Raw genomic sequence first — 26624 nt, 5'->3', positions numbered from 1 at the left:
TTCGAAGAGGCAAAGACTATTTCAGATATTTTATATAAAATTAACAAAAGTAATTAATAGCTTTTTACAGAAGAATTTAATAGTTATATTTTAAAATTACGAGAAATATTTTAATTAAAATTTAAAATTATAAGAATTAATTACTAAAGCTTTCGTAATAATTTTTCCATTTAATTATTTAAATTATATTTAAAAATTGTTTTTAAAATAAAAATGATAAATTTATCAATGCACACTTAAATTAAATTATTCAATTGATATAAAATTTAGAAAGTTGGATTAATAAATTAAATATAACTTAATAACTAATTTTATTAATCAGTGATTTTTATTAGTAAATATAAATATAATAAATATCAATAATAATTTATTAAAAATAAAATTATTTTATTAGTAGTTATAAAATAACGTCAATAACTAAAATGAGAGAAGGATCAATGTAGTAGAAACACATCCACATTAAACCTTCTCCTTTTGCTGCACATCTACATTAACAGAAGGATCAATGTAACAGAAACACGAGAATATACATAAAAACATTCCTTCAGACTATGCACGGAATTCAAAACCATGTGAACCACAAACTAGTGATGCACACAGGATGGAAATGACTCAAAAGTGAATGAGAACTAAACTCACCATCACATGACTTTATCCGGCAACATTTACTTCCACTGTCTCACTAAGCTCTTAATGAAACTCTTTCTTTCACCGTTCGAGGCCCCACCATGCACATCATCATCAACAGTCCTCTCCTAGAGAATTTTACACTTGGGTTCCAATGTTAACCTCCTTTAAGCTAGTCTGCAACATATGTCTTATGAAACTAAGAACAAGAAGCAACTGTAGCAGCCAGTGATGTTGCTGAAGTACTTAAAGAATGCATTTTTATTTTGGGAGAAACACTTTTGAGAAACAAAAAGATATTGTGCTGCAATGCTATGTGTTTGATTGGATGGCATGTCAAAACTATAAAGTACAGGTGAAGTTCTGTTATTGCAGGGATTTTACTTTGAGATCCATCCACTAAACGTTTATGTTTTCTAGGGATGCAAATAACGCATCATTAGTGGGCTTCACTAAGATAGAAGCAATTCATATTCCTTGGTGATTTCGGTTCAATTGTATTTTGTCCAACAACAGGTAAATTAACTCCTGAATCCTGCCAAGGCATTCCTGTGATAGTTACTCACATCACAACTTAGATTGTGGCCTTGTGATTTTCTTGATATCTCAACCTTCCCTCTATATATCGCATAAAAAATTTGACTTCTTTAGTGGCACACAGCCAAACAGAAATACGAAATGTATATGCATACCATGCATAACATCACTAGAAAAATAATTAATCCAAAGAACCAACAGCACAAATAATGCTCTAATGTTAGAAGTAGAAAATCATCTGACCTCAGTATCCACAGCTCCCGATTTGTTGGTTCCACTACATTCCTGTCAAGGTCAATGACACATTCAAAGTGTTCTCATGCAGAGTAAATAACACATTATTCAAATAGTCTAATCCTCATCAAATTAGATAAAGTGTTATACAATTTATTAACCTTATACATCATATGCCATATTTCTGATGACTATCCCAATGCTCCTAGTACCATTAAAGGTTCCAGCATTCCCAGAATCTTCATTTCCATGTCCGTAGGCTTACCATACAATGTCTGAGGCAAGCCATTGACAAACCTTTCCACTTTAAGAAACAAGTATCCTTAAATTTTAATAGCAAGAAACCACAAAAAAGATGGTCCTCCATGCATTTAGTTCTTTTCTGATGGGAGAGAAGGATAAAAAAGACGGAAAGAAAGGGAAAGAGGCCTCTCAGAGGGGAAGCAGTGAAGCCCTAACTGTCTGCCCCACAGAGCAGATAACTATTGGGCTACTAGTTGGGTGGCCAAGCTACTTAGAAACTTTAAGGACCACAAGAGATATATATACACAACACTTATCCTTAATAATTTTTTTCATAAGAATTGAGTCTAGGTTTAGAAACTTTACCCTTGGTGAATAACCTTAAACAGAACTTGAATTCCTCATTTCATGATCCTTGGTGAACATCCTTAAACAGAACTCGAATTCTTGGCATTCATCAGAGCCATCTTAGTCCATCAAATTATTTTTCATTTACAGATATCTTATTTCATCAATTTTTTGAACAAGAATTCTTAAGAAGTAATTTTGACAAACACCCATTACAACTGCATCATGAACAGCCTTACTTGCTCTTCAAAAGAAGCTCCCCATATCAATAAAGTGGTTTGAGGATTTGTGTAGTACCTACATCCAGCCACGGTCCAACCTAGAACCGAACTGTCCAAAATGATCAGAACTAGCCTTGAAACAGACAGAACCGTACAGTTGGGTCCCATTCTGAGTCAAAAACATATATTTTGTTTGTCCAATTTAAAAGAAATACAAAAATATGAAAAAAAAATCTTAACCATTGACTTTGATAAAAAATGGATGAAACTAAATAGACAAGGAACGAATTGGAATCAAGACCGAAACTGAAACCAAAGGGGACCTTGTAGTCTGGTCCTGGTTCCCTTGGACTCTTGAACAGGAACCTGCCTGTACCATGTCCACCCCTAGCTGTACCAAGTACCAACACAATGGCGTTCATAAGGATTCAACAGGTTAGATCATGGCAGTTGGACATTAGAGACCAATGATGCCTCAGAATACCGTACAATGTTTTATTTTCTAGGTAAGAATGAACCATTATGTGTTATTGACAATGACCAAAATCATTAAGCCCCAATTACTTCTCATGGATGAAAGAAAATACACTCTCATGGTAATAATCTATGAATTGAGAAGAAATTTCTTTTGAAAATGCCATTTGAGAAATGTGTAAACAAGGTGAGATTAAAAAGATCGCTCTATGGTTATTTCAAAGAGTTTTTTCCAACCACAGTACTCTTATTAAGTCCATGATGAAGACAATGAAGTTAGGGAAAGGAATATAGGGGGTAAAAAGGAATTGAAACCGATGATGAAAAGAAAGAAGAAGAAAGCAGAAATTTTGAGAGAAAATACTTTATTATTCTCCTTAAGTCAATTGGGTATATATATTACTTACAAGAGTACGTATAGGTAAGAAAATAAATTAATTCTCTAATTATAACTTGTAGGCTATTCACAGAAAGAATCTCAACAAGAACAAACAAATATTTTGTAGAGTTTGAACAGAGCTTCCTTGCATGATAAACTTCCATCTTTATTTCTTTGAATATTTTTCATAATGAGAGTGGTCCCCCTCCCCCATATGGAGTCAAGGAATTTTTTCTCAGAAGAATTAAATTGCTCAAGCCAACTAAGTGTATCAAATTTAATTACCCTATTGAGTCATTGTTTTGCTTTAAAAATCCTAAACTATTCATTCTATTAACAAAATAGAATTTAAGTTTCAACATATAAATCTTGACAACTAAATGTATTAGTCCATAATGCAAAGTATCATACAAAAGCATCCAGAACAATCATCTTACCAGGCACTCACTTCTCTTTTTATGTGTTCCTAAATCAGGTACTCTATTTTCAAATTCTTCTTTTACTTTATCGCCATCTTCTTCCCTTAGAAACTTTTGAAAAAAGAAAAATCCAAAAAGAGAAAAAAGAAAAAGATAATAAATGCCACATATAAAATCTTAAAACCTCTGAAAACTCTATCATGGCCCCAGGATCACAGATAACCTCAAATGTTATGCACTATTGCAGCTGTGGGCTTTAAATAAAGCAAATTGTTACTGGCATTTGTTTCTTCATGTTGGAGAAAATGAATTATTCAATAAGAATTTTGTATGAACTATTCAACAAGAATTTTGAGAAATTAAGAAGGAATAACAATGAAGAAGTGAGTTAATAAGATGACATAAGGTCATCATAGGAAAGGAATTTGCCAAAAGAATTCCTCTCAGATTTTAGAAATGTTTTGCTATAAACTAGAAATACTTTATGAATAACTGGAACTGTCACCATAGCTTATTTCTGAGTCTGTAATATACAAGAGATGTCCAGTCAAATTAACCATTAATGTTGCCTCCATGCGGATGATTGATATAAATTAGCTATATTTTGACATAGAGTGATTTAGTTTTTCTATTTGCGGTTGCCTTTGACAGTATAAACCCAATGCTAGATTGTCTTATTTGAAATAAAAAAAAAGGTTTGTTATAAACACTCTGCACATAAAGTGATTCCCAAGAACACACAAAAGAAAAGACCCAAGGCAGCAATTAACATCCCCAGTTAAAGAAAACTACCTCACCTCATGATCCAGTTCTCCCCCTTTACTAACTTCTATATCAGAAACTCCATGGTCAAGATCTTCCACAACTTCCTCATTGCCTTCTTCCTTCAAACAACTCTGAAAATGAATAACAATTAAAACACAAATGTGCCAACTATAATATTCCACAGGTACAGCACAACTCCATAGAACTTGAATGAAAGAAAGAAAGGGAACCCTTGCAAATCACCATTGCACCTTCTTTTCATCCAAATAACACACCTCCTTCACAAATCACAACCGACTTGTCACTCTTGCCATCAACAGCAACCAGCATTATTCGAAGGAAATTATCATAAGGCTCACACTCAGACATCATTATTCCATCCGCATAACACATACTTAACCTAAGCAAGTCCTAATTCACACAAATTATTATCAGAAAAAACAGTTCATTTATGAAAAATCAAACTCATGCATTAACATAAACAAATGCATCCTTATTTTTCAATCCACATTCAGCCACATTTTTTTTTTATCAAGTTAATTCATATACCATGAAAATCAAGACATGAACAAATGACGCCCAAATCCATATGCATACACCTGGGCAAACAAATATAATTTCTGATTACGTACCAGAGTCGCGCCTAAATTTGCCAAAGACCGACTGAGAGGCTCACGGTTCAACACAACCACGGGAAGTCTACTAAATTCCCATCCAATAACCCTGCAAATAACCTGAGCAAGAGCCCTATGCGCCCTTTTTCTCTTTGTTCTCAGAATTGCTATGGCGTGCTGCACAAGCCCCAAACAACCCCTAAATATTTTACCTACTTTCACTCCCATCCCTCCACAAACTAAGCAATATAAGTCCCCAGTCTCCTGGTTGCTCTCATAAAAATCCCTCAGTTCTCGGTTTTCTACGAACAAACTGAAAAAGAACTTGAATTCGTCAGTTTCTTCAACGTCGTTGTCCTCACTGAAAGAATCATCTCCTTCATCTTCGTCCTCGAACTCATGATCGTCTTCACTATCCATATCAATCTTTTTGCCAAAGAAGTCATTACAAGCTTTGACTACCTTCTGCTGCATTTGCATTGCGATCATTTTGGGTTCATCAATGTCAGGCACTATTTGGGTTGAGGGACTCGGCTTGACCTTAAAAGAAGGCCATCCAGAGCCAGAGTTGGGTGGAGAAGATGGTGGTGGAGGATTGACAGGCCATTCAGGACCAGGGTCGGGTTGTCGGTTGGACGTGGACCCAGAACCTGAAGCGGTAATGTTATTGGCATTTTGGTATCTGTGTTTGTTTCCCTTGGTTTTCTTGAATGATGTGGAGTAAGATACATGGAGATTTCTTGATGGGTCGTTGTTACTGTTATGGATAGGTTTAGGTCCGAGACGATTAAGGTTAGTATCCAAGGCTGGAGGGCCTCTGTGCCAGAGAGAGTGAAGGTAAATGACCTCATCTCTGAGCTTCTGTTCATATGGAGTCGAGGGTTGTTCATAGGGATTCATGACCGATAAATTTTATCTGGGTTTTGAACTTTTGATACAGTGGTCTGTTTCGCTTTTTCAGTTTTCTGAAAGTGAAAGCAGAGGGACGAAACAAGGCAGACGAGGTATGGAGATTTTCGAGTCGTGTACTAAGGCTTAGCCATCTGGTACTTATACTATGATATGTCAGTCATTTCGCATCGCATGCACCTACACCTTTTGCTTCTACCATCACAGCCGTCGATTTTTATCCATCGCCACGTTGGGCCGCGCATAGTCACGGGACTGAACCATGAATGGACCGGACGGGTTCGGTGGTGGATCATGGATGTGGGTCCTCTGCTTCTTAGAGAATAGTTTAAACGCTTGAGACCTAGTGAAGCAGGCAAGGGAAGGAGAATTGAGAGGGAGAGCTCACCAAATTCTTCTCATTCTGATTCTATGCCGGACTGCCACTTCAAGCTTTCGTTCGCTCCGCTTCTCAGTTCCATATGGCAATCATAGGCTCCAGCATTGCAGAATTCATTCAACATCTAAGCGCCACGGCTTTAACGACACAATCGGCGGTGGGTTTGGATTATTCGACGAAGAGCTGCAACCATAGCAAGAGAGAGAACGATGTTGCAGAATTGGAGAGAGAACAATGTTGCCTCCGTGGTATTACAATCGGTGTAATGGAATTTCTCAAGGACCTTGCAGGAGACTATTCATATTTACCTCAGTACTATTCTCGCCATTATCATGGGTGGTTGATTAGAGGTTTCCATGTTAAATCAGTATAGTGTCTTGGGTCCAGTTGGGTCAGCGAATTGAACTTTTTCAGGCTGCAGGTCTAATTTCTAATACAATTACTTTAGGATTTTTTTTTTTCAGGGATCAATAAATTATTGATTAGATGGAGATTTATAATTTAGTTTTTTAATGTTATTATTATTAATAAATTAATTTTTATATTTTAAAATTTTATTAAAATATTTTTATGTTTTTTTTTATTAATAAAATATTTATTTCGTTTTTTTTGTTAAAATTAGATAAAAGAAAGGTTGAAAAAATTTTTTAAATTCAATTTTACTTTCAAATAAAATATCTTATTTAATTCTTGGATATTGCTATTATTAATAAGTCAGTCCCTATATTTTTAAAAATTTATTAAAATGTTTTTATTTTTTTTATATCTATTAAAACGTTCTTATCGTTTCTTTCCGTCAATGAAATAGTCTCTATCTTTTCTCATATATATTAAAACGTCTTTATCATTTTTTTCTATCAACGAAATAGTCCATCTTCATCGTTTCTTTCCGTCAACGAAATCGTCCTCTCTATATTTTCATAAATCTATTAAAATATTCTTTATCTTTTTTCATATCTATCAAAACGTTCTTATCATTTTTTTATCAACGAAATAGTTCCTATCTTTTCTCACATCTATTAAAATGTCTTTATCATTTCTTTCCATCAACGAAATAGTCTCTCCTCATCGTTTCTTTCCGTCAACGAAATCGTCCCTCCCTATATTTTCATAAATTTATTAAAACGTCCTTATTTTTTTCATATTTATTAAAATGTCCTTATCATTTCTTTTTGTCAACGAAATAATTCCTATCTTTTCTCACATTTATTAAAATGTCTTTATCGTTTCTTTCCGTCAACGAAATAGTCCTTCCTCCTCCTCCTCAAAAAGGAAGAAAATGATGATATTGATGAAGGAGAAGAAGAAGAAAAAAAAAAAGATGATGGAGAAGAAAAAGAAAAAAAAGAAGAAGGAGAAGAAGAAGCAGAAAGAAGAAGAGGCAGAAATAGATGAAGCAGAAGAAGAAGAAGAAGCAGAAGCAGAATAAAAAGCAGAAGAAAGAGGAAGAATTGATGAAGAAGAAAAGGAAGGAGGAGGAGGAGGAAAAAAAGGGGATAATTTGGTCTTTTACTATATTTTTAACGGCATAAATAAACGGAAAGAAAACATAAGGACGTTTTAATAGGTTTCTAAAAATATAGAGACTGACTTGTTAATAATGATAATACCTAGGGACTAAATTATAAATCTCCCTATTATATATTAATCATGAAAATGGAATTAAGATTTTGAGGTAAGAGATTGACTAGCTGATCTGACTATGCATTTCTTCTTTTAGCACAAAAGGGAAAAAGTTAAGTCTGTTTCATATTCATGGCAATTACAGCAAGATTTTGTCATCACAAACTCTGCTTGGAATTGCTTTAAAAGTTGGGTAGCTTGGCACTAGGAAATAAAATAGATGGCAAAGTTTCGTGATTAACTTGTAAGAAAACATAGCATTAAGATTCTTGGTGGATGTATTAAGAGAAGGAAAAATGGTCGACGAATGTCAAAGAACAAACCAGAATTTTCACTTGATCATGCTAATTTGGGGTTAATCTTATATAACATCTTGACTGAGCTACCTTGCCTTGGGGACCTTGCATACTAGATTATCACATGAGCATAACAAAATCTCTGCTTGATGAACCAGACTGCAAACAGTTAACCATTTTCAGTTGCCTGAGCAAACTGTGGAGAAGAAAATAAATACAAGCCTGCCTAATTTCAAAATGCAAAGAAGTTTAAACAAATTGAATCTTGAAGCACATGCTAGTTATGAATTGCCAGAAGATGCGTGAATTTTGATGCTGGAGATTGACATGTATGTAAATTTTAATGATGCTGACTGTGTCAATTCTTGAACAACGAGAAAAGAGTACCAGGAGTCGAACTCATAAGAGGCATGACTTCGTTTAGCTCATAGCATTATCACTTCTTGATCAATCTTTACGCAAGGAATATGAGCAATTCTGCTCCAGATTTCCTTATTCTTCTTTAGGTAGCATTTTTCAGTAAAGGGCATGTAATACCCGGCTTGAGTCCGGCATCGGAATTCCTGTAGTTCGATGGAATTTCGGGTGTCGGAACCCTCGAGAAGGGTAAGACATATGTTTTCATGGGTTTTAAGAGTTTGAAGTGTTTTAAAGTGTTAAAGGAGATGAGTTTTTGCAAGAAAAGCAACAAGGGAGAAATGCAGAGGTTCGGCCGCCGAAGGTCACTTTCGGCCGCCGAACATTGCATGGTTTCGGATTCACGTTCGGCTGCCGAAGGTGGTCTGGCTAGCCACCTATAAAAGGGCCAAGGGTCGGTGGAAGGAGGATATTTCTCCTCCACTTGCAGCCAGAGGTGCGTTCAAGCCTCTCCCAAGTTGACTTTCATGTTTTTCATGTTTTCACCAAATCTTTCAAGGGTTTTACGTGTTTTGGTGTGTTTTGAAGGTTTTGAGCAAAAATAGTAAGTTTTGAAGCTTGGCGCTTTGGAAGAGGTTTTCTCCCTATCTCCACGTTAGGATCACTTATCCTCAAGTTCTTCAGGAGGTAAGGGTGGATCCTGAACTTCTTTGTTGATTTTTGAAGGTTTTATGGAAGTTTGATGGGTAGTATGCATGATTAGGTTTAGGTGAGGTTTTTGGGAGATTTTATGTGTAAGCATGTTAAGTGTTGTTTGTTTGAGGTTTTAGGATAGTTTTGGACCTCTTTATGCATGTTTTATGGTATGTGCTAGTTGGGAGTAGTTGATATGCAGGTTGGGTAAGTTTTGGGTGCGTTTTGCATGAAACAGAGCAGGGTTCTGTCCACTGGACAAAGCCAGGTTCGGCCGCCGAAGGAAGGTTCGGCTGCCGAACCCCTTGTGGAGGCAGTTTCGGCTGCCAAAGCTTGCCCCCGAACCTTTGGACTTTCGTCTCTGGAGGCAAGGTTCGGCCGCCGAAAGTGCCGCCGAAGGTTGAGGTTCGTCTCTGGACGAGACTTTCGGCTGCCGAAGGTGCCGCCGAACATGCATGAGTTTCCTCTCTGGAGAGGGGTTTCGGCCGCCGAACCTGCCGCCGAAAGTGCCCTGTCCAGCTTTCTTTTGCATGTTTTATGTGATTGTTTTAGGATCTTTTAGAGGGCTTTTGGGGAGTTTCTTAGAGATGTTCTTGAGTTCGTTTAAGTTAGTTTGGTCCCTCATTGAGTCCACCTGTGTAGGAACGGACCAGAGGAATCAGGGAAGTCAGCAGTGAGCACAGGTTCAGAACCTGCAGAGTTAGTTCAGAGTCTACCAGAGGTGAGTGGAACTTCTCTTTTCAGAACTAAACCGCTTTTAGCATGCTTCATGCATCATGATGAGTATAGTAGGTTGATTGCACTAGTTTCACGAATATGGCGCATTGCATTGCATAATACGATGTATATGATGAGATGGATGGACCAAGGCGACCCCAATAGCCCTAGCTCTGTGTAAGACCTGGCCGGGCCAGGCAGCCTTCTGTAGGTAAGACCTAGCTAGGCCAGGCAGCAGATTATCGTAAGACCTGGCTGGGCCAGGCGAGTAGAGTTTGTAAGACCTGGCCGGGCCAGGCAAATTGAGGATGTAAGACCTGGCTGGGCTAGGCAGCCTCCCAGTGGGAATTTTGGTGGTCATGTCTATCCTTGAGATGAAATGTCTGTGATGTGATGCATTCCATGAGATCATGTTTTACTACCATGTTTTACTATCATGTTTTATAGTTCTACTCATTGGGCTTGTATAGCTCATCCCTCTCCCCTAATCCCAGTTGTGCAGGTTCAGAGTTCAGAGGGGAGTTCAGCAGAGTATGGAAGAAGAAGAGTTATGTAATAGATAGTGTGGATATGTCATTGTAAAGAGATAGTGTAGTGTGTAATGTATAAACTTGTGCTTGACTTAAGAGTTGTAATCCCTTTGTGTGTACACATGATCAGTATATTATTTGCAGTGTATGTTTATGAGTTGTATGTTTATGAGAAAACTAGGCTTAACAATATGAGGAATATCCGCCTAGAGTGGGGATATAATAGCAGAGATACAGTGCATGCACATGTTAAGCCCTGGAGGAAAGAACAGTTTTATGTTTTGATAGAAACAGTATGATCATGTATGGGATTTCACAGGTACACAGACAGGAGAGCAGGCTTACTACGGGTCCCGGCGACCTTAAGTCGATCTGGATCCTAGTGCCGGTAGCAGATTCGGTTTCCGGGCTGTTATAGGGCATTTCTTTATAGACAGGTAAATTAGAGAAGTTGAAAGTCTCCCTTCTGGGAAGCACTGAGGTTGAAGACAGTTCTTGATCTTAGACTCTTGAACGCATTCAGGACTCTAAGACTCTGAAGTTGACAGATGGAAAGTGTGGTCAGAGTTGTAAGCAGCGTGCCCTCCTCAAATAAATGACTCCACTCCAAATCTTTATATTTACTCCCAAGACCGGAAAAAAAAAAGTTCTTGCTTTAACAATAATCTGGTGGATAAATTATTATAATCGAACCTAATAATGCAACAGAAGGCAAATGTTGGAAAAAAAAAACCGAACATACGATTTAAATTACAAATCAAAAGTATAATTTAAATATAAATTAGAGAGATTTACAATTTAGTCTTTAAATATTATCAATATTAATAAATCAGTTTCGGTATTTTTAGAAATTTATTAAAACGTTATTATTTTTTTCTCTCCGATAACAATATTCATTCGGTCTATTTCTGCTATTAAAATATACCAAAAGACTAAATTACTTCATTTTTTTTCCTCCTCCTTCTTCTTCTTCATTGATTCTTCCTCCTCTTCTCCTTCTTTGGTTCTTTTTTTTTTTGTCTTTTTTTATTCTTTTTCGATTTTTTTAATTATTTTTTTTAAGGAGGAGAAGATTCTTCTTTTTTTTCTTTTTTTTCTTTTTCTTCATTATCATCATTTTTTCTTTTTTTAGGAGGAGAAACTATTTCGTCGATAAAAAAAAGATAAGAACGTTTTAATAGATATAAAAAAAATAAGAACGTTTTAATAAATATAAGAAAAGATAAGAACTTTTTAATAAATTTTTTAAAATGTTAAAACTGACTTGTTAATAATAATAATATCTAATAATTAAATAAGTGATTTTATTTGATAGTAAAATTAAATTTTAAAAATTTTCTCTTTTATCTTTTATATATTTTTAACGGAAAAGAGAACGAAAGAATTATTTCATTGACGGAGAAAAAAAGATAAAAATTTTTTAATAGATTTCTGAAAATGCAGAAACTGACTTGTTAATGATGATAATACCTAAAAATTAAATTGTAAATATTCCTATAAGTTATACAAAATTTCATTAAAAAAACATAATTAAGATAATTACACTAATTATAACTCTCACACTAATATGATTAATTTAATTAATTTATACAAAATCCAAATTAAACGAATAAAGTTTAGCAAAGAGTTTGGCTTAAAACACCACAAATTATACATTGGCCGTTTGATATATAGTAAAATATATAATGAAAAATGAAAGACAGCGTTAAGATGAACAAAGTGACTTGCGATAATCTTATTTGATTTGCCTTCTATATTTATAGTACTATTTATCTTTAGAATTTATTTCAACAATCAAGGAAAACAGGGTCAAAATTTACTAAAACTACATTTATAAAATAGAGAAATAACAACCTCACAACTAAAATATAACTAAAAAAAACTAATCAACTCAAAAAATTCCCCCTTATAAAGGAAAATCAAACAAAACAAAAGAAGAGGAAAAAATGTTCCACACCAATAGAATTGTTATCTTCTTGGCATTTGCTATTTGCATCTCGTCTCTCTTTCACTTAACTCATGGCGAACATATTTTTATGGTTAAGGGTAATGTCTATTGTGACATTTGTCGCGTTCAATTAATAACCAAAACTGCAAAGTTCATCCAAGGTAAAATTGCTATTCAATCTAGATTACCATTTTCCTCAATTGCAAATGTTGAGATTGGATAGACATAAGGGTAATTCGAAAATTTTATTACAGGTGCGAAGGTACGATTAGAATGTAAGAATCGAAAAAGCGGAGCTATAACGTTTACTGCTGATGCGGAAACAAATAAAGATGGAGAATACCAAATAAAAGTATATGGAGAACACTTACAAAAGGATGAGCTTTGTGAGATGATACCGATATTTTCTCCTGATCCAAATTGCAACGAGATTAGTAGAGATCCTTCTGTGAGGAAAGCTAATCAAATTACACTCGCAGAACTCAAAGGAATGAGTAGCAATACTCGCACCGTCACTTCCATTGGCTTTTTGACAAAAAAGGTTCCTCCCGAGTGCGATGAGATTCTCAAAAAGACGAGTGTCACCGCTTTTGGCCTTGTACCTTAAAAATTATTATCTTATTCTTATGCTTCTTGTTCACTTAAGAAAAGCAACTCAAAATTGGAATTTTATTCGCAAATATCATTAGGTTTGTATTTTTATTTGTAACCCGTTTGAGTTTGATCAAACATCTCTAAAACTAAGGGAGACATGAAGGGAAACCAACTAACCCATAAAAACCCCTTTTCTTTTCTCCTTGTTGAAGAGTCTTCTACATTTTTTTTCCCTCAATGTAATCTAACATCAATTTGCCATATATTTCAAAGAAAATCTTATTAACATTCATTTATTGTAAAAGTTTAGATAAATTTTTGATTTCCAGATTGTCTATAAGTTTGCAATAGAAATTGGACAAATGTATTATCTATGACTAATGTTAACAATTATTTTTTGAATAAATGTTAACAAAATCGCTCATTTTACATTAAGGATCAACAAATAAAGTAAATGGTCTTAATAAGATTTAATATTGAGATTCAGAAATAAAACAATTATATTTTTCTAAAAATTATTATTAATTAATTTTTGAATAAAGTATTTAAAATTAATATTTATTTAAAATTTTAAATAGATTTTAAAAAATAAAATTTTAATAATATCAACAATGAAAATGCTTTCTTTTTTTATTTTTTTATTTGCATACATCTAAACATATCCTCAAATAATCTTTCTTAGACTAAAAGGCATCAATTTGTAAATTTTTTATTATTATTATTATTATTTTAAGAAAAATTTATAATTTAGTCTCTGGATATTGCCATTATTAACAAGTCAGTCCCTGTATTTTTAGAAATCTATTAAAACATCCTTATATTTTCTTTCCATCAATGAAATAGTCATTTCATCATCTTTTCCGTTAAAATTAGATAAAAGAGGAGAGAGGAAATTTTTAAAATCTAATTTTACCCTCAAATAAAATCATTTATTTAGTCATTGGATATTGTTATTATTAACAAGTTAGTCCTTATATTTTTAAAAATTTATTAAAATATTTTTATCTTTTTTCACATATATTAAAACGTCCTTATCATTTCTTTTCGTCAATAAAATAGTCACTATCTTTTCTCATATCTATTAAATCGTCCTTATTGTTTATTTCCATCAACGAAATAGTCCTTTCTCATCGTTTATTTCCGTCAACAAAATCGTCCCTCCCTATATTTTTAGAAATCTATTAAAAAGTGTTTATCGTTTCTGTTTGTCAACAAAATAATCCCTATCTTTTCTCACATCTATTAAAATGTCATTATCGTTTTTTTTGTCAACGAAATAGTCCCTATCTTTTCTTTTCTCCACCTCCTCCTCCTCTGAAAAAGAAGAAAAAGAAGAAGAAGACGAAGAAAGAGGAGGAGGACTCCTCCTCCGAAAAAGAAGAAAAAGAAGAAGAAGAAGGAGAAGGAGAATAAGAAGAAGGAGAAGAAGAATAAGAGAAAGAAGAAAATAAAGAAAAAGAAGAAGAAGAAGAAGAGAAAGAAGAAAAAGAAGAAAAAGAAGAAAAAGAAAAAAAAGAAGAAGACGGAGAAGAAGGAGAAGAAGGAGAAGAAGTAGAAGAGAAAGAAGAAAAAAAAGAAGAAGGAGGAGAAGAAGAAAAAGGAGAAGAAGTGACGAAGAAGAAGTAAAAGAAGAAGCAAAAGAAGGAGGAAGAATTGATGAAGAAGAAAATGAAGGATGAGGAAGAGGAAGAGGAAGAGAAAGAGGAAGAGGAAGAGATGAGGAAAATAATGGGATAATTTAATTTTTTATTATATTTTTAATCACAAAAATAGATTGAAGGACTATTTTTAAAATAAAAACGTTTTAAATAGATTTTGAAAAGTGTAAATCTCTTTTATGTTTTTAATGGTTTGCCTGTCTATTAAAAAGCATCCGGCTGATAAATCCTCTCCAATTTTGGCGGGAAGACGTTAAGCCCTAAACTGCCAATCACCGATAACCCTTCAATCTCCCTCTCCTTTTATGTTCAACATCTTCGGTCTTTGTGTGCCCATCCGAAATTCTACAATCCTTCCGCTTCTAATCTCTTTTTCCACCAAAACCTCAATCAAACGTACAGCAATCGCCCCTTTCCACTTCCCCAAACAACAGAAATACCATTTCTGTTTCTGCTTCCAAGATTCAGCAATGCCTCCTTCTTCCAAAGCCAAAATCGTGGCGGAGTACGCCAAATCGAATCGGTCATCGTGCAAGAAGTGCTCCCAAGTGATTTCTGCTAAAGCCCTGAGGTTGGGTTTAGTCACCAGAGACTCGCGAGGGTTTGGTATGACCAAATGGCACCATTTGGGTTGCTTCTCAGAGACGATTGAGTCCACGGAGGCAATCGGAGGGTTTGCGTCTCTCCAGGTTAGTATGTGTGTTTGTGGGGCAAGTTTTAGGATTCTGAAAGGGTTTTGGGGATTCTAACTTTCACTTGTTTTGAATTGATTTAATACTTTTCTGTTATCGTAATAGGAAGTAAATAGTATATGGAAAATTTGGACCATAATTTTTTTGTTTGCTCCTTGTGGAACTTAATAGGAGGAGTTCATGTTTAAATTTCATCTACTTTTTCCTGGACTTGTGTTCCTCAGCAACCGAGCAGTGTTTTTGGGATTGTTGCGTGCAAATTTCAGTTAATTTTCTTCTCTCACTTAACTTTTCAGTTTTATTGTTGTGTCAGATGCATGATCAGGAAGCTTTGAAGAAATTGGTGAGTGAGCTTAAGAATTCTGTGACCGAGGTACAAGTTAAATTTACTGATAATTTTCTCAAACGTGCTTTAGGAAAACCTTTTTTTATTGTTGCATTAATCATTCTAGGGCAGACACTCAATCAATCTTTCTGTGACACATCTCTGATTGCATGAAGTTGATTAACCATTTTCGACTCTAGCTTGAGAGGGACTGTTAGGAAATTATAAACAAATTAGATGATTTTTTATAATTTCTATTTTTCAGTAAGAATGCAAGTAGAGGACCTAGCACTTTTGTATTATATTCTTGTAGGTTCTATGAGCATAATTTGAGCATTATACTCTAACCTCTCAGGTTTCAAATGCAAGTAAGGATGCGATTAAAGGAAGCACAACAAGTAATCTAAAGGTATTCGTTGCAAATAAATATATGTGTTGTTTATATTATATCTTTGGTTATGTTTTTATCACTGCAAGCACGGATCCTATTTCTTATATTCCTCATAGCTTACACATCTCTTTCATAACCAAATTCAGAGAACATTTGAAAATGTGCAAGAGGTTGTACTGGAGGAAAGAAATTTGAAAACTAAGGTAGAGGAATGATCTCTCTCTCCCTCTCTCTCTCTCTCTCTCTCTCTACACACACAACAAAAAAAAAAACCTTTTTTTATATTTTCTTTTCTCCTTTTTTAAAATATTAGTTGGTTAGCTGACGATTATGTGTGACAGACATTTTAAACTTTCTCAATACTTTTTGTTACTGAGATGGGTAATTTTTCAGTTTAATTTGTTTTTGCTGCTAGTTAGCTAATGAGGAAGGTGAGCTGGAGATTGCCTTTTCACTGTCTGATATCAAGGAAACATATAAGGTGTGATACATTCATATATTCATATCTTTCACATTTTGTGTTCTCATATTTAACCTTTTTTCTTGATACATTTCTTTACCTTATTATGAAGAGAGAAGCTACTATGGAGGCTTGTGATTTTTATCTTATGTTTTCCTTGCCAAAGGCTCTTTTTCACACCTATTTCTATTCTTTCCTTTGAATTTAGGATGCCACGTTATTACCCAAGTGGAAGGCATTCCAGACACTCATATTTCTTGAACGAGTAAGATATTGGCTTATTTATAGTCAGTGCAGCTGAGACACAGTCACACCTACCTATGCATTCAAGTCATTATGCATAATTATCGTGCTTTTAAGAATCACATAGCTGAGCCCTTACAGTTCTAAGCATGGTCAAATAGAAAATGGAAAAACAATGAACAGAATACTATGTGGGTAAAAATGACATGCTGGTTGAATATTTCACATTGCAACTGGTGGTGGTGGATCTACTTGGGTTTTATATTTTTTATTCCCTGGGTTTTGTTTATTCTAACCACTTCTGGTGGATTGCAAACGTTATTATTTCCTTCACCACTGCAGTTCTTGCTTTATAATATAGCACTACAGGCATTTTTAGTGGACCTAGATTTATGCACTTTGCTTGGTCTGCAGCATTTTTGACCTTGATATACAGGTGTAACATGTGAAGATTTCTGATTTCTGTGTAATTGATACAATTTTATGTTGAACATTTTTCAGGATGATGGTCTCCAGGATTCAAATAAAATTGCTGCATTTGATTTTGATGGATGTCTTGCAAAAACCTCTGTTAAGAGGTATATATCATGCTTTCAAGGTTTTAATAATTGAATTTTTTTGCTTCTTCAAAATTTGTTAGTTTGACCTGAAATAGAGTCTAATGGAGAATTGTTCTCTATCTATATACACTTCAATCTATCGCAGCATGCATCATTGATATCTAGATTAATAATTTAAAAGCCTAAGTGGCATCTTGGGTTAGCTTGCAAGCTATCTTACATCACTAGTGATATGAAGATATCATGGCCAAATACATGCTTACACCCTTGAACTTTTACAAATTGGGGTTAACCTATTGAACGCTTGAACTAAAACTGTAACCCATTTAACACCTGAACTTATAAAATTCATTAATCATATTATTGGAAAAATTGAAAATTAACCATATATATTATTTACTGCCTTCTAAATTTTATTGATTATACTCTAAATTCTCATAAAATGATCAAGTTACTATCATCTAACTCTTTCAATTTATTAAAATTTAATGCATAGTCAGCAAAATTTAGAGTGTAATTAATAATATGTGATGAATTTGTTAGAGCAAGACTCTAACAGTATAGGAGAAAGAGGGGTAATGGGAATTGGAATAGATTAGAGAAGTGAAAGAAGAAGAAGAAGAAGAAGGGTGTTTGAAAGAGAATAGAGAAGAGAAATGAGAGAGAAGCATGTTGTAATTGTATTGATAATTCTCAATGCCTTTACATACGAGTATAGCTACTATTTATACTATTCTAACAGTTGTCAAAACAGAAACAGCTGTATCAGCAGTTAGTTATAACAAGCAATAACACTCTAGACACTTTCTATTTTCTCTCTTATTTAGTCTGTATTTCTTTCTATAGTATGTGACAGAATTTTAACTTTTTATGATAAATCATTGATAATATGGTTTCTTGTGTTTAATAGTTATATTTTTACAAGTTCAAGTGTTAAATAGATTATAATTTTAGTTCAGGTCTTCAGTGGGGTTAATCTCAACTATTACAGGGGCGTAAGTATATTCAGCCAAGATATCATTCATTGAAAAGTAATTAAGTGAAAAGAATGCTAGTCAACTTACCTGGCATGGACATGCTTTTATATATCATACATGCTGTAGATACAAACAATTTACTCTCTGTTTTTGAGCATGAAAAGCTTGTTCTTCAAGTGATGTAGATATGAATCAATCCTTGCCTAATCTAATTACTCCATGTTGTCTTAGAGATGCACAACTTGTCTTTTCATTGTCATGAACATGAACGGGAAGTTGTGTATGAAAAATGGCTTCATGTTAAAGTGCACTTCTTTTGGTAAATACAGATCACGTGTTCTTATGGTACTTGAGAAAATGAGTTGTCATTCAAGTGGTATATTCAAACCTCTCAATATATTGTCACAGGTTGAAAGTACCTCACTGTTAGATGATATGGAATCTATTAATGGATGGTCACTTTTTACTTGTACTTGCCATTTGCTCTCCAAACTAGTCCTCTGGTTAGAAGTCATACCCAACTGTGAGTTTGAAACATTTTTTTTTCCTGGCCACTTGGGAGAAGTCATACCCAACTGTAAGTTTGAAACTGAAATTTGATTATTCCATTTAAACTTGACATCAAATGTTTAGTCAATAATTATATTTCGAAATTTGCTATTCCATTTCATCATAGCAGAACTCTTGAAGTCCTGAGTTTCTCTGTGCATTCTTTTGGACTTAATGCTATCAATTACTCTCTTGTCATCTTGTGTTACTTGCCCGGCACTTGATCAAAGTTTTGAGTCTTTCATATATCTTACTTTCAATGAGCTGCTATAGTTCTTATTCTGCAGTTGGTTGCATTATAATTATCAAAGTTGGAGAATTTGACAGATAAACTGCTGGTGTTATTTTGGTTCCAGAGTAGGTGCAGATGCGTGGTCCCTTATGTATCCCTCAATACCAGACAAGCTGCAAAGCTTATACAATGATGGCTACAAGCTGGTTAGTTTATCTTCCAAAGGTTTTTCTGTTGTATATTTGCAAGCGTTATGATTCCTGGCTAGTTCATTGATTGTTAAAATTTGTCATGATGAGGTTATCTTTACAAATGAATCTAACATCGATCGTTGGAAGAACAAAAGACAGACAGCAGTGGACTCAAAACTTGGACGTGTCAACAACTTCATCAAGTGTGTGAAGGTTCCAATGCAGGTTTGTTGTAGCTTACTATTTTAGATGTGTTTTATGGCAAAATCACTAATGCATACATTGTTTCTTGAGTGGTTACTTGAGTTATAGCATCTTTATGATCTTATTTTTTTCGTCTTCGGAGAGATTAGAGAGACAAGTTATATTGTTCAGTGGAAAAAATAGTTTCTCTCTTTATTTTATTTTTGGTTTGTTGGCCAACATAGATGGTTACTAATTAGGAGGATTCAAAACTTTGAGATTCTAATTAGGCTTTATTTAAGGGATTTTATTTTTATTTTAAATATTTCTAATTTAAGTTGATTCTTTGTGTATAAATACTCAAATCTTGTAAAAATCAATTCAATTGTAAAATAAAAAATTCCTCCCAAAATTCTTCATGGTATCAGAATTTTTTTCCTTCTTAATTTTAGGGTTTAAATTTAATTTTTTTCTTAGTTTTTCTAAAATTTTAGATCTGCCTTTTTGGTACTACCCTATCTAGGAATCTTTTTTCATCTCACTGCCGCCACCAGCAAAGTCGCCGGACCATCGTCGACCAGCTGTCCAGCTCCAACGTCGAAAAGTCATGCGCGTGAGGCTCATGTGCCCTTGCAAGATTCTGCGTCTTTCTCACGCGCCAATTCATGTGACATTTCCCAGTAGTTTTTTTTTATGGAGATCCTTTCTGGCAAATTCGGCTTCAAGTCGCGGCTCTGACCTGTGTGGAACCGTGACTTAGTTCACCTTTTTTCAGCGTGAGACATTTTCCGGTAGTGGTTTTTCTGGCAGACTTGTCTTCAAGTTACGCTTTTGATCTGCTGGACCCGTTCCTTTTTTGTCGGTGAACAATAATTATTTCTTCAATAACAATAATTTTTCACTATTTTTGACAGAAAAGGGTGGTTTTTTCTTGAAATAGCAGTGACTTGTGTGGGTAATGTAAGAACTTCTGATAATACTTTTATTTTGTCTCTTGATTTTGCTTCATGGATTATCGATTCTGATGCAATAGACATATAACGGGTTTCTCTGAAGGGTTCCTTAATTATCTTTCATATCTACAAAAAGACACTGCCAAAATCACAGATGGTTCTTCTACTCCTATGTCTAGAATCGGTTCTATTGTTTGTACTCTAAATATCAAGCTATCTTTGTTTTTCATGTTCCTTGTTTCCATGTTAATCTTTTATCTATTAGTGCTCTCACCAAAGCACTTAACTGTAAAATTGAATTTTTTCCCGACCATTGTATTATTCAGGACCTTCAAATTGGAAAGAGGATTGGCAACGGTAGACTGCACGATGACTTATATACAGTGGAAGGGAATTTGAGTTTGAATTCACCTCGGACTCTTTTTGGAAGAAATTAGGATGTCAACCAAGATATCATACAGTGACATTGACGGTTAGGACACCCATCCTTCTTTGTTTCGGAGAAACTTTATCTTGATTTATTTTTCAAGACTCAATGTGGTTCTTTAGTTTGTGGTGCTTGTGAGTATGCTAAGCATATAAAAACTTCTTATCCCTCCAGTAACAATAGGAGTACGGTCCCTTTTGTGATCATCCATTTTGATGTTTGGGGATCTACTCAAACAGTCTCGTTATCTGGTAATCGTTGGTACTTTTATTAATTGTTACACTCGCATGACTTGGATTTATTTGATAAAGGCAAAGAGTGTTGTGGTTTCTTGCTTTAAATCTTTTTACAAGATGATTTGTACTCAATTTGATGTTAAGATAAAAGTTTTGAGAACTGATAATGGTACAGAATACATGGATAACTGTTTTTCTGCTTATCTGGAGTCTAATGGAATAATGCATCAAATTAGTTGTCCTTATACTAGTGCCCAAAATGGTGTTACTACTAGTGCTCAAAATGATGTTATTGAAAAAAAAATAGACACCTGTTGGAAGTAGCTCGATCTCTTCTTTTTACCATAAACCTTCCAAAAACCTATTGGGAGATGCAGGCTTAGTCGCAGTTTATGTCATTAATAGAATGCCTCTCAAAGTTTTTGTCTTTAAAAGCCCTTTAGAGGTGCGACAAGAGAAAAATGGTTATATTGTTCCACCAAAGGTTTTTGAATGTACGTATTTTATTTATGTTAGGACAGGTGTAAAGCTCGATACGAGAGTTATTAAATGTGTATTTGTTGGGTACTTTCTCACACTGAAGGGTTAGTAAGTGTTACAACCCTCCATCTAGAAAATATTTTATTAGTACCTTACTTTAGTACTATCCCATCACCTCTTCAGAGGGAGGACAATGAGAGAGAAGAGATGATTTCTAGTTCTATAATTCTAGAACGTTTTACTCTAGAGGAGACTACTATAAAGCGGAGAGTATTGGTGATCATGAGATTATTATGTAGGAGGAAACTATTGGTGATCAAATTTGGCATTTGGATAAACCCGATTTAAAGAAAACAGAAGCAGTAAAACCCATTTTGCAGCATGTTCAGTGTCATAAATCTTCCTTTTCTCCATCTGGTGAGTCATCCCTAAACCTTGAGCCCTTTGATAATCTAAATAAACCAATTGCTCAAAGAAAAGGAGTTAGATCTTGCACAAAGTATTCTATTTCTAACTTTCTCTCTTATAATTCTTTATCTTCATTCTATAGAGTTTTTGTCTTATCTATTTTCTGTGTCTATTTCACAGAATTGGAAGGAAGCTCTTGTAGATTCTAAATGGAAGGGAGTAATGATCGAAGAGAAGAAAGCACTGGCCAAAATTGAGACCGGGGAGCTTGTCACTCTACTACCTGGGAAGAAACTTTTTGGCTGCAAATGAGTATTCACTGTAAAACACAAAGCAGATGGATCAATTGAAAGATTCAAGGCTAGATTAGTGGCCAAGGGATACACTCAAACTTATGGAGTGGATTATTATGAGACATTTGGTCTTATTGCCAAAATGAACTCAAATAGAGTATTGCTATCTTGCGCTATCAACCTTGACTAGGATCTACAATAATTTGATGTGAAAAATGCATTCCTCCACGGTGACTTGGAAGAGAAAGTGTATATGGAAATTCTTTCTGGATTTGCTAATAAAAAAAATACAAAAAAAGGTGTACAGGCTAAAAAAGGCTTTATATGGGTTGAAGCAGTCACCCAGAACTTGGTTTGATCGATTCAGTAGAGTTATGATTTTCTTTGGCTATCAACAGAGCGATGCTGATCATACCCTATTTATCAGACATCATAAAGGTAAAATTACTCTTCTTATAGTCTATGTTGATAACATAGTAATGACTAGGGGATGACACTAAAGAGATGACTCGGCTGAAAAAGATTTTGGCTCAGGAGTTCGAAATTAAAGATCTAGGAAAACTGCAATATTTTCTGGGAATCGAGGTTGCCAGATTAAAGAAGAGAATCTTTATTTCTCAGAGAAAATACATTATGGATTTTTTAGAAGAAACTAGTATATTAAGTTGCAAACCAGTAAAAACTCCCATTGAGAGCAATCATAAGCTACAAACATAGTTTGATGATTGGTGAATAGTAATATGGGCAGATATGGGAAGTTAGTAGGTATACTGATTTATTTTTGGCATAGTCAGTTTAGTAAGCCAGTTTATGCATGAGGATCCTATGAGTCTCACATGCAAGCTGTTTTTTGCATTTTGCGATACTTGAAGTCTGCTCTTGGAGAAGGTCTCTTATTCTCTAAATACGGTCATCTTCGCATACATTCATTCACATATGCAGATAAGTCTGAATTCCTTGATAATAGAAGGTCAACTAGTGGTTACTGTACACTTGTGGGAGGAAACCTTGTCACTTGGAGAAGCAAAAAACAAAGTGTTGTTGCTCGATCAAGTACTGAGGTGGAATCTAGAGCGATGGCACAAGGCGATTGTGAACTCTTATGGTTGCAAAGATTGTTGGAGGAATTGAAATTATTGGAGGAATTGAAATTATTGGAGGAATTGAAATTATTGGAGAGAGATAAACTCCTCTTGTATTGTGACAACAAAGCTGCCGTTAGTATAGCTCACAATCCGGTTTAATATGACCGAACGAAACACATAGAGATTGTTCGACATTTTATTAAAGAGAAGTTAATAAATGGTGTCTTGAGATTAGATTATGTGACTTCCAATGAATAGTTAGCTGACATATTTACTAAAGGGCTCAGCAATAAGACCTATCGTACCTTGCTTTGCAAGTTGGCCATGTGTGATATGTATGCATCAACTGGGGGAATGTTGACCAATATAGAAGATTCCTAATTAGGAGGATTCAAATTTTTGGAATCCTAATTAGGCTTGTTTTAAGGAATTTTATTATTATTGTAAATATTCCTAATTTAGGTTGCTTTTTTGTGTATAAATATTCAAATCTTGTAAAGATCAATTTAATTGGAATAGAATCAAAAATTCCTTCTAAAATTCTGCATGGTTTGAATATCTTTTAATCTGTGTATTCTGCACAAATGATGTTGCTTAGGCTTCCTCGACTTTTCCTGTATCATCGCAGAAGATTAGAATTTATTCCTGATACTAAGCTACTTCTGTATAAAAACATGGAACTCTTGGTGAGGTGCCTTCAAATGCCTAAAGATGGAATGGTATGGGAGCCCTGAGGTTGTGACCTGATAATGTCTCTTAAGTATTAGATATGCTATGTTTGCTATGAAGAAACCACATAAATTAATGTAAGCTCATTATGAAGAATGCACATAAAAACAAAATAGCTAGTTGTTGAGCAATATCTGGCCTCTGAAAGTTTTTATTACATGATCCTTGGCAGTGGTACTATGTTTTATGGATTAAAACATATTTATGTCTGTAATTTCCTGTAGCCCTTTGCTTACCAGTTATGTTCAAATGTTGCAGCTATGCATGTTATCCATAGTACATCTAGGAGTTCTTTGCCTTCCAGAATAGTATCTCATTCTTCTGATTTAGTAGGAGTCTTTCCAATAGCAATTGAAAATTTTAAAATATTATACTTTAGATGTCTTTGTACAGGTTTTTGTAGCTTGCGGTTATTCCTATGATAGAGTGGAGGATCCATTTCGCAAGCCCAAACCTGGAATGTGGTGGATCATGGAGAAACATTTCAACTCTGGCATTTCAATCGATATGGATAAGTTATTTTCCTCTTCTTTTTATTTTTTTATTATTGTGTGAAACATCTTGGCCTCATAAGATTTATAATGTCAACTTGTGATGAATTAGCTAAAGTCTCATGTCTCGTCAACAATCTTTTTTTACTACTTAATTATGCAATACTTTATGACGGGAAATTATGGTTTGATAGAGGCTCCATTTTCTGAATTCATAGGTCCTTTTATGTTGGGGATGCAGCAGGGAGAATTGATGATCACAGTGACGCTGACATAAAATTTGCTCAGGTATGATTAATATATATATAGACACACACACATTTTGTTTACATGTATGATTATGGAGCAAAAGTTATTGGTAATTGTTGTCCTTGCCGTGTGGTTTTCTTAGGTTAAATGTAATTCTTTATTTTTTGCATGCTATATATTTTTGTTTTCCACTCTCCCAAAACTTACACATCACCTGGCTTGAGTTCCATACAATAACATCTTGGTCTAGCAGTTCATAGTCTTCCAATTTACTATCCCATCTTCATCCAGTGCTTCCATCTCTTGCCTTTCCCTATCTTTGCCACTTCCTTGCGTACTCGATTTCTTCTCCCAAGGCTGATGAAACTCATCTGCAGATCTGTACTCTGAAATTGACACAGTTTTGCAACGTTTTCTTTCTGCTGTATTAAGCATGTATGTTCTGTTCTCAATATGATGCCAAAACTACGGATTACCTATTTTCTTGTGTAGATGCCAAAATCTATGGATTGTGTTGATGTTTACATTATCAATAGAGTGCTTCACTTGCTGGTGTAGGGTGAGGGTATATCTCAAGTTCCAATGCATCCTGTAGAAACAAAATAATTTTTTATATAAAATAAGATTCACTTCTCTTTCAGTGATGTAATATCAGGAACCACCTTGAACGAATCTGCAATAAAAGAGCAGGCACTTGAAAACGATTAGATGTACTGGATCCATTTTGGACTAATTTTTGTGTTAATTGTAAAGGTGGAATCTATTCACGACATGTATGAAATTTTTTGTATTGCACTTGGAGAGAGAATTTTAAGTTGGGCCAAATTTGATTGCTGAATAAGATGTATGTTTGTTATCTCTTACATGTTTAGTATGGTGATATTCAAATTTTTTTATTTAATGTGACCAGGTAACTAAATCTTTCCTTTCGTTGTAGGCCATTGGATTGAAGTTCTTTGTCCCTGAGGATTACTTTGGCGCATAAAAGATCTTGGGCTAGCAGCTCCTGGTGGCTGGTGCAGGAGTTAGTAGCACCTGGTCCAGATCGGAATTGTACATCTACGATCTCTCTGATGTATTGAATTATCGTGTTTGTAGTTAAATTTTTTATGGAAATGATTTTTTTTTTTATTAAAAAACAGATTTCCGTTTTTTCAAAAAATTGTTTACAAAATAGATTTTTCATTATGTAAAACTAACGTTTTAATTTAGATTTTTTAATTACAATCTAAATTATTTATATTTAGAATTATAATAAAAATAGAATAATAAGTAGGACTAAATTCTAATAAATGTTAAATTAATTTTAATAGCAAATTGAATTTAGTTTTTCATTGTGATGATTTATATTTTTGACAATTTCATTATTTTCCTTCCCATTTATATATCCTAAGTTTTTAAGTTATAATTTATAGTAGACTCTTTGTTATAAATTAGAATTATTATTAAAATAAATATTAAATTTTTTTCTAAAAATATTTGCAATTGAATTTCTTTTCCAAAAAAATAATCGAAATTGTTTATGAATTTAAATTTGTTTCGTAAATTTGCTTTGCTAAAAATTACCAGCGACAAGATTTGTTGTTACTAAAAGTTAGTATGCATAGCAGTAGATTTATTATTGATAAATCATATTATTAGTGCCGAATTAATCTGTCACTATTAGTTTTTTTTAGCTTAAATAATTTATTAGCAACAAATTAGTTGTCACTATTAAGAATGAATTAAAATATATCAGAGGTAAATTTATTGTTGTTAAACCATATTATTGGTGACAATTCAATTTTTCTGTCAATAATACTTATTTTTTTTAGCTTAAGCAATGCATTTTTTTGTGTAAAATTATATTAAAAAAACTTGAATAGAATATAAGTATTTAAAATGTTCTTTTAACTTATTTGGGTT

At 34.0% G+C, this 26624-nt stretch overlaps 2 protein-coding genes across 31 annotated transcripts; one reads left to right on the top strand and one right to left on the bottom strand.

The window, feature by feature from the left end:
- Window positions 1-414: 414 nt before the first annotated feature.
- LOC110600846 lies at window positions 415-6504 on the bottom strand. Of its 18 annotated transcripts, XR_006348796.1 has the most exons (6): window positions 4880-6504; window positions 4280-4378; window positions 3501-3593; window positions 1560-2601; window positions 1408-1449; window positions 415-804 (listed from the first exon to the last, which is right to left on the bottom strand). XR_006348796.1 is itself a non-coding variant. In XM_021737740.2 (5 exons), exons 1-5 carry the CDS (start codon window positions 5759-5761, stop codon window positions 766-768), a joined length of 1155 nt encoding a protein of 384 aa, XP_021593432.1. In that variant the 5' UTR covers window positions 5762-6502; the 3' UTR covers window positions 415-765. The 18 variants fall into 18 exon arrangements, 8 of the variants coding, with proteins under 8 accessions (XP_021593432.1, XP_043807248.1, XP_021593438.1 ...); XR_006348795.1 differs by having other exon boundaries at window positions 1408-2601; XR_006348798.1 differs by lacking the exons at window positions 1560-2601; window positions 3501-3593 and adding an exon at window positions 4523-4658 and having other exon boundaries at window positions 4275-4378; window positions 4880-6503.
- An 8237-nt stretch (window positions 6505-14741) lies between these two features.
- On the top strand, window positions 14742-26060 carry LOC110600794 (polynucleotide 3'-phosphatase ZDP). Of its 13 annotated transcripts, none has more exons than XR_006348810.1 (12): window positions 14743-15254; window positions 15571-15630; window positions 15938-15991; window positions 16120-16176; window positions 16389-16454; window positions 16642-16698; window positions 17178-17254; window positions 19119-19200; window positions 19294-19410; window positions 19892-20159; window positions 20283-20323; window positions 20648-20688. XR_006348810.1 is itself a non-coding variant. In XM_021737669.2 (12 exons), the coding sequence occupies exons 1-12, from the start codon at window positions 14871-14873 to the stop codon at window positions 25702-25704; spliced, it is 1164 nt and encodes a 387-aa protein (XP_021593361.1). In that variant the 5' UTR covers window positions 14748-14870; the 3' UTR covers window positions 25705-26060. The 13 variants fall into 13 exon arrangements, 7 of the variants coding, with proteins under 7 accessions (XP_043807292.1, XP_043807291.1, XP_021593361.1 ...); XR_006348808.1 differs by having other exon boundaries at window positions 20283-20328; XM_021737669.2 differs by lacking the exons at window positions 19892-20159; window positions 20283-20323; window positions 20648-20688 and adding exons at window positions 24373-24494; window positions 24689-24758; window positions 25657-26060 and having other exon boundaries at window positions 14748-15254; window positions 15571-15600.
- Window positions 26061-26624: the final 564 nt, after the last annotated feature.

This window comes from Manihot esculenta, chromosome 15, assembly GCF_001659605.2.
Source record: "Manihot esculenta cultivar AM560-2 chromosome 15, M.esculenta_v8, whole genome shotgun sequence".
Classification (NCBI taxonomy): Eukaryota; Viridiplantae; Streptophyta; class Magnoliopsida; order Malpighiales; family Euphorbiaceae; genus Manihot; species Manihot esculenta.
The sequence above is the reverse complement of the archived record's forward strand: the minus strand, read 5'-3'. Positions and strand labels throughout refer to the sequence as shown.

Bases quoted from the DNA above. Each gene is read 5' to 3' on its own strand.
- LOC110600794 (XM_021737667.2), top strand. From the start codon at position 14,871: ATGTTCAACATCTTCGGTCTTTGTGTGCCCATCCGAAATTCTACAATC. The intron at 15,631-15,937 runs GTACAAGTTAAA...CTAACCTCTCAG, and splicing joins TTAAGAATTCTGTGACCGAG to GTTTCAAATGCAAGTAAGGA. The intron at 19,201-19,293 runs GTTAGTTTATCT...TGTCATGATGAG, and splicing joins ACAATGATGGCTACAAGCTG to GTTATCTTTACAAATGAATC.
- LOC110600846 (XM_043951313.1), bottom strand. From the start codon at position 5,761: ATGAATCCCTATGAACAACCCTCGACTCCATATGAACAGAAGCTCAGA. The intron at 3,594-4,279 runs GTGAGGTAGTTT...TTTTTTCAAAAG, and splicing joins GGGGAGAACTGGATCATGAG to TTTCTAAGGGAAGAAGATGG. The intron at 2,602-3,500 runs GTAAGATGATTG...TACTTGGTACAG, and splicing joins AAAAGAGAAGTGAGTGCCTG to CTAGGGGTGGACATGGTACA.